The sequence below is a fragment of the Cyprinodon variegatus genome, unplaced genomic scaffold, assembly GCF_000732505.1.
Source record: "Cyprinodon variegatus isolate N-32 unplaced genomic scaffold, C_variegatus-1.0 Scaffold385, whole genome shotgun sequence".
Taxonomy (NCBI): Eukaryota; Metazoa; Chordata; class Actinopteri; order Cyprinodontiformes; family Cyprinodontidae; genus Cyprinodon; species Cyprinodon variegatus.
The window spans coordinates 56,420-63,915 of NW_015150838.1; the positions used below are offsets into that span (position 1 = coordinate 56,420).

The following is a 7,496-nucleotide window of genomic DNA, read 5'->3' on the forward strand; positions in this document are numbered from 1 at the left end:
CAGACCCCCGAAACGCCGGCTTCGTGTGGATGAGAGGCTGGTTTGGTGAAAAATTTGTGCGTTTAGGCCAGGGTTCGGCTTTGTGTGGATGGGGCCTTATTCTAAACTGTTGGAAGGCAACATTTTTGCTGTTAGCCATTCTGTGGGGGTCTTAGCACCGTCGTTGATGTGCCAAACTCAAATGTAAGCCATGCTTTAAAGATTTTCATCTGCAGGAAATAAAAAGTGGGAAACTAAATGTAAGACAATAATACACTAAAGCTTTTTTAATTGCTGTGTTATGGTAAAATGGTAGGGATGTTCTGATCTGATGTTGGAATACATATCAGCCTGCCTCTAAAATCCCATAGAAACACTTTGCTTCTCTTCGCTTTTCTATAAAGCTTCTCTAACTGATGAATAAGAAATGGGTCAGCTGGTCTAATACCTGATAATGTTAAATATTGTTCTGTTTGAGAAACTTTTTTTTTATAATTCCATGCAATAAAAGTGTTCACGATTGATGCTGATATCGTAATGCTCAAAGCTGCATTATCGGCACTGTATCGGAGAGGAAAAAGTTGTATCCGGACGCAACTATAAAATCGTTTAAGGGATTCTGGAAGTTTTGTTTTTATTAGAAACGATGCGTTCAGAAAGTAGTTACATCTAGAACACATGCAGAAATACGTGTAGAGATTACCAGATTGTTTGATAGCGATGTTAATATAAGCAATATAAAACGCTGACCCTCTAAGGATTTAGAAAGTACATGTTTAGTTTTAAGTTTAACTATGTTTTTCCTGGGAAGACAAGTGTTTAAAACTATATAAGCTAGGAGTTTTCTGTTTTGTTTTTTTAAAATGGGTCTTATTCCTAATAAAAAGGCCCCCAGCGTCTCTTTTTGGAGGAAAAACAAGAGGAGGAGGAGTCGGTGTACCTGGCAACGTTAGCATGTTCAGCCACAGGTTTAGCTGGGCACCCAGTTGTGAGCTGAGCCTTGCGTAGTGGTCGGCCCCGTGTAGCCTTGGCCCCCAGGCAGGATGGGGTCAAAGTTGAAGTCAATGGCGTCTCCATCCATCAGGTCACTGTTAATAATGTAGTCCACATCACAGTCCAGGTTCTCTGTGAACATGTCTATGTCCAAGTCTGTGGGTAGCCTATCCTGAGCAGCTGGGAAGCCGGTTGGAGCCCCAAAGTGACTCATCCCTGGAAGGCTCATGCTCTGATTGGCTGAGGGGACTGGCCCAGCGTGATGAGAGCTCATGACCTGAACTGCGGCCTGGTGGGATTTTAGAGCAGAGAGTGAGTTTGGATCCTGGGACATTCCAGAGAGGATCATCCCAAGGCCAATCTGAGAGTGATGCTGGTGTTGCTGCTGCTGCTGCTGGTGGTGGAGATGATGCTGCTGAGGCTGCATCTGGCTCTGCATCGCCATTGGTGCCACAGTGTTGGGCTCCAGCCCTTTGCTCAGCTGTAGCTGGTTGGGTTTGGGTCTCACACCCAAACCCATCTGGCTCAAACTTCCAGAGTTAGTCAGAAGTGGGCTGACCTGGGTCATCAAAACGTCATTGGGAGGAGGAGAGTCAGAGGTGAGCAGCGCCTCCAGGCTGGAGGGAACATGGCTGCTGTAATGGCTGCTTCCATGGGAGCTGGAGCTGGACATGGGGTTGAAGAGGGAGTTGCTGAAGGTGGTTGGCTCTTTGCTGGTTGGGCCACACAGAGAAACAGAGGCCTGGGCCCCGGTGTGAGCGGGGGCCTGCGCCATGCTGGTAGCCTGCAGCTGATGGAAGGAAGGGAAGCTGGATCCCCGTGGCAGCAGGGTGGAGGCAGAAGGCAGCGGAGTGGGAGGCGCCGGTGGCGCTGTGCTTGGACTGGCGGCGCCCTGCTGCCCCGTCATTAAGGTGAGGTTGTCGATCAGATCCAGCTCCTCCATGACTGTCTCAGTGAGTGTGGGGGTCAAGCTACTGGAGGTGTATCTCCCCAGCAGGCTGTCGTCGGGCAGGGTGTCATCATCTTCTTGGCCGGGTGCGATGGGGGACAAACGTCCGCTCAGGGTGCTGGCGTTGGAACTTGTGCGAGGGCGAAAAGTGGTCCACATGTCGGCATCATCCAGGCTGCCACGAGAAGAAGGGCTGCTGTTGTTCACACCCCATTTGGGAAACTGCTGTGATGAATTTGGGCTGTCTGCACCTGCCGAACCGGCGCCAGCATCCCCCCCTGCGCCGGCGGCCCCGGCCTGCTTCTTGGTCTGTTTGGCTCTCATGCGACTCTTCAGCAGTTTGCTGCTGTTATCCATGGAAACGGCTCGGCGACGAGGCGCCTTTCCCGTCTTTCCTCCTTCCGGGTTGAGCATCCACCAGGAGCTCTTTCCAGTAGATTCATTGTGCACCCTCAGAAACTTGTTGTGGAGTGATAGGTTGTGGCGGATTGAATTCTGAGGCGGAAGAAACGAGTCAAATCAGATACAGACTGAAGTAAAGGCAAACAGATAAAAAATAAAAAATCTGGATCAATATCAGAAAAAGCTATATCTGTGGAAATTATGAGCTAACTAAAAAACAACTAAATGCTAAAGCAACATTGCAATTATTAGTTTTTGTTCCATATACACCTTTGTAGAACTTTGTAGGAAGACGGGAAGCATGATATTAAAAACAAAAACCTAAAAAAAAATCATGTTGAAAACTTTGGAGCATATTAAAAACTCAGCAGCATGAACAACAGCGTGAAGCTCATGCAGATGTTTGACTACAGCTATTTCATTTAAACCAGTTAGAAACGGGAAAAAAAGTTACGATTTCAAAGCCCATTTCTCTTCCTACAATTTTCAAAGTCTTTTTAATGGCATGCAAGTAAAACACTGATGGCCAGTTGATGTCTCCAAAAGGTTCCCATGGCAATCAGGGAAAACAAATCCTGGCGTTTAGATCCAGCAGAGACTGAACGAGCGTTACTCCATAAAGAGCTGAATCTGTAGTATTACAATAGTATTATGAATTAATACAAAACATAATAAAGCAATAAGATCAAATTAAATACTGTTTTTGCTCAACTACTTTGACTTCTGTAGTTTTTAATTTGGGCTCTGTGGCTTGCCATACAGAGCGGCACTAGGTTAGCAGCCAGAGTGACTTAGAATAAGCATAAGTGTGACTGGAGGCCAGCCCATTATGCTACAGAGCTTTCTGTAACCATAACAGTCAAGATTTCAGCTGCAATGGAGTTATGTTGTTATTGATGCCATTGAATGTCCTGAAAAACCTGTTTATATCCTTAAAATTTCTGGCTGCTGTAAGATTTCTCTTTTTTTTTTAAAGCAATTTGAATGTCAGATCCATAGTTATCCAAAAAGGTTCTAAGCCGTTTCTGTTGATTCTGTTAGCCCAGACTCTGAAATTAGGCTCTACCTGCTTCTTCACAGACTAACTTACCATGTAGACGGCATAAACTAGTCTGGTTTCTCACCCTCTGAGTGAAGTAGCATCAGACCCATCTACATGTTACAGCGCCGCTTTGGCTTTTGATGTGTGCTTTGAAACCATTCAAAACTTCCACTCTTTTTAAAAAAATAAAAATCTTCAATGTATGCTTCATTTTCAAGTTAGCCCAACTTCATTGTGCTGCTCTTTACCTTTGCTGTTAAATCCAGGCTTATATAAAATCTTTAAGAAAATGTTTGCTATCCGATTAGAACGAAATATAACTTTAAAAAAAGATCAAAATAGAACTTTATTGATCCCACAACTGAGAAATTCATCCCTGAATTTAACCAGTCGCCTTCGGGGAGCAGTGGACTGCCACTGTGCGGCGCCCGGGGAGCAATGTGAGGTTAAGGGGCTTGTTCAGAGACCCGGATTGCAGGCTGGGGGGATCGAACCGGGTACTTGCAACCTTCTCAGAGCACAAGAGCACTGCTCTAACCACTAGGGCAGGGGTCTTTAATGTTTTCCAAGCCAAGGACCCCTAAACTGACGGTAAGATGGAGCGGGGACCCCCTAATTATATATATTGTATGAAATTGTGTTATATCAGACTGGTCCTATAGTCACTCTATTAGAAATGGAGTAATGTAATGAAAGTAATTTTGTCCTGGGATTATTAAAGCATTTCTGATTCTGATTCCTGGTTGATGGAACAGGTGTTGTGAATGAAACGGTGCCCAGCTTGAAACAGCTCCTGTGTGTCGCTGAATGTGTGCATTGATGACTGAAAGACAACTTCTGCCTCCATTTATCTGTTTACTTCAGTGTGTTGAATTCATGTTAATGTGAATTTAAAAACATTTTAATTAGTGGAAAAAATTGCAGGGGGGAATATAAAAAAAAAAAAAAGTCTAATGAACCAAAACTTTTGCGACCCCATGCAGTACCTCCGTGGACTCCCTGGAGGTTGCAGACCCCCTGTTGAAGACCTCCACACTAGGCCACCACTTCCAAATTAGAAAAAAATTCAAAAAAATAAATGAATCTATTTGCAAAAAAAATCATTAGTTGCAGCCCTCCTTTAAATGAAGAGGCTGCAAGATGGATGGAAAAATACTTTCCAAGATTGCATAGGGACCATGTAATTCATTTTGACATATGGGCCCCTCTTAGATGCTTGGGTAACTATAAAAAGCATACAATCTATGATCTTTCCAAGATTTAAGATAAGATAGATTTTTTTTTTTACTTTTAATGTAATGCTGATTCTGTTTTGACTTGTTTAACAGATACAAAAAAAAAGGTGAAACAGATTTACTGTTGTGAACATCAGGGCTCACCTTCCATCCAGCAGAGCTGTTGCTGTCTCCCTTGTCTCTGAAGTAAGGCACAGTTTTCACCATCCAGTCATAGATCTGAGCCAGGGTCAGCCTCTTTTCCGGCGAGTTCTCTATGGCCTGGCTTATCAGATCAGCGTAGCTCTGGTTCCCCCACGCGTTGCGCCGGGAGGATCCTTTGCGGGGCGTCGCTCCGGCTCCACCCACACCCACCACGGCGCCGCCCTCCTCCGCTGCAGCCGCCGCGGCAGCTTTCTCTGGCTCGGAGGTGATTTGCTGCGGTTCGGGCTTGTCCTCGTCGGCTGCGGGCGGGGTCCCAGCGGCGGACTCGGCCCCGTCCGCCCCCTCCGCTTTGACAGCAGAGATGTCAGGTCTCGGGAGCGGCCACGTGCAGGAGCGGGGTCTACTCTGGGGCTCAAAATCAGGGTCGATGGGTGGCATGGAAGAGTCCTCCATGTTGGTTCTCGGAACTTCCACTGAAAAAGTTCCCTTATGGTTAAAACTTTTTAAATATCAGAACAACAAAAAAAGTTTGTGAAAAGCCACAAAATAAATATATTACAAGTACCTCAGTCAAGGGGCTTCAGTAGAGGGGCCTGGAAAGGAGACACGGTAATCTGGACACACCAATGGCCTCAGTTAATCCTCAGATTGGAGATTAGGGAACACAAATAATCTCCTTAATAGTAACTATCATAAACCTTCCGATTTATAAACAGAGAAGAAGGCTGCCTGAGTCTCTTTGTTTCAATGAAACAAAAACAGAGGAGTGTCATTGAGCAGCAAAACATCTGGATCTACAGCGGTTAGGGCTCATCTGAAATATGAATACAAATGCTTGAACTGTAAACGACTCAAATATATATATATGTATGGATATAAAATATTTTTTCTAATTAAAATATATATTTATAATTGATCGAGAAAATATTCTGTACCAAATTTCTGTTTTTTTCGTTAAAAATTAATTTAAAAAATTGTTTGTGGAGTCTGTTTACATATCAATAAAAATAGAACTGATTAAAAAGTAGACAAAGTGAATATTAAAGATAGCAGAAAATAATAGCAGTAAAAATGAAACAAATGTCTGAGGAGCGACAGAATGAACAAACAGTTCTGAGACTCTGTCCACTGTCTCTGTGTCCTTTCGGGGATTTAAACATCCAAACAGCTGTGAAAACAGCACAGGACAATGGGAATGTGCTTCAATATATCCTTTAAAAGAAGTTTATAACAGAAAATATGGATGAGTAGTCGGTCTGCGCCTTAGGTCCGCTCCATGCGCCACATCGCGGCCAGACGCATGTCACCAACTGCCATGTTTCTCCCGCAGTCCTGCCGCCTCACACGGCGCTCAAACACTTCACAAACACACCGCTCCCGATCATCCGCTGTAAGCTTCGTGAACTTTGTAAAGGAATCCCCCAGTTTGTTCCCGGGAACTCCGTGGAGCCCTCTCGTCAGCAGGTCTGTCGGCTCCCCGCTCGCCGCACTTTCCAACCAGCAGCGATAGCCGCCGTAACGCTAGCTGCTTAAGCTCCTGCTACTCCAGAGTTTACAATCCGTGAAAAAGTCCGCGAAAAAAACCCAAATAAGCTTCTCCAAGCAGCCGTTTTACTTCCGATAAGAGTTTCGAGGAACTTTCCACCGTCGTAGCGATCCAAATACTCGCTTCTCCGCTCTCTTTTTTACTTATTTTGCTTTGTTTTGTTTTGACTCGAGGCGAAGACTCCCTTCTGACGTCTGTTTACCACTGTTAGGCAACGCGCTCTGCGCATGCGCACAGCGGCATGCTGGGAAACCGAGTCCTCCCCATGTGTCAGACAGCGCTGGCTTAGCGGCTCCTAGTCAACATGAACCTGCGTTATGTAATAGTTTATGAAGGAGTACTGAGAACACTTTGTCCGTTTAAAGTGATTACTCGCAATTAAACTCTTAAGAACAACAACAGCTCACAAAGCCATAGACTATACTGTTTCATAGTTCCAAATTATTATTTATGTCATGTTCTCATCCAGAGGCGTAGCCAGACATTTTTTATAAGGGTGGCCAGGCAATAACTAATGTACACTGAGGGGTGGCTGAAATTAGATAGGCACACTGTTCCAACAGGAAAATTAACAAGCAAAACATTCATATATCTGCCCACAGCCTTTTCTAACAAATAGATGAATATATTCAAACATCTGTGCTGTCTAGATAAAAGGTATAGTGGATAAAATTCTTTTCGGTTTGAGTTTGGGTGAACATCTTTTCCATTGTCATTACTTACCTACTTTTATCAGTAATCATTCTGCAAAAACTTTATATTTACAAGTAATATTATATACATTAATTGATTATTTAATACGTTTTTATTTAAATAGTTGTTTATCTATAATTTCACTGAAGAGTCCTAGATGACTTGCAGAGGCAGATAATTTTCTCTTTACCCCATAAAACACAAAATCTATTTATGCTTGAATTCTGTACTTATCATTTTTAATGTTAGTATACTGATGTGCATAATTAACCACAGTGTTTTTGTTGTCAAGTACTTGTTAATATATGAAAAATTAAAATGTTTTGAATATTCCACTTGAGAGTATTACTGCTGCCACCATCTGTTTCAGAGGGAAATAAATGCTAGGGGTGGCCACAGGGGTGGCCAATGATTGGTTGAAGGGATAGTTCGGGATTTTTGACATGAATCTGTATGGCATCCCCATCACCAGTGTCATGCAATCACACTGACTTACCCCTGGCAGCATCCTGT

The 7,496-nt window shown here is 43.8% G+C and overlaps 1 protein-coding gene across 1 annotated transcript in view; it reads right to left on the reverse strand.

Annotated features, from left to right (window-relative positions):
* Window positions 1-6,497, reverse strand: part of foxo4 (forkhead box O4) — an 11,271-nt gene extending 4,774 nt beyond the window's left edge. Inside the window, exons 1-2 of the mRNA XM_015387095.1 lie at window positions 4,745-6,497; window positions 920-2,416 (exon numbers count right to left, since the gene is read on the reverse strand). Coding sequence (XP_015242581.1) covers window positions 950-2,416; window positions 4,745-5,197 — 1,920 coding nt within the window. The 5' untranslated portion in view covers window positions 5,198-6,497 and the 3' untranslated portion in view covers window positions 920-949. The remainder of the gene's footprint in view (window positions 1-919; window positions 2,417-4,744) is intronic.
* Between the last annotated feature and the right edge of the window lie 999 nt (window positions 6,498-7,496).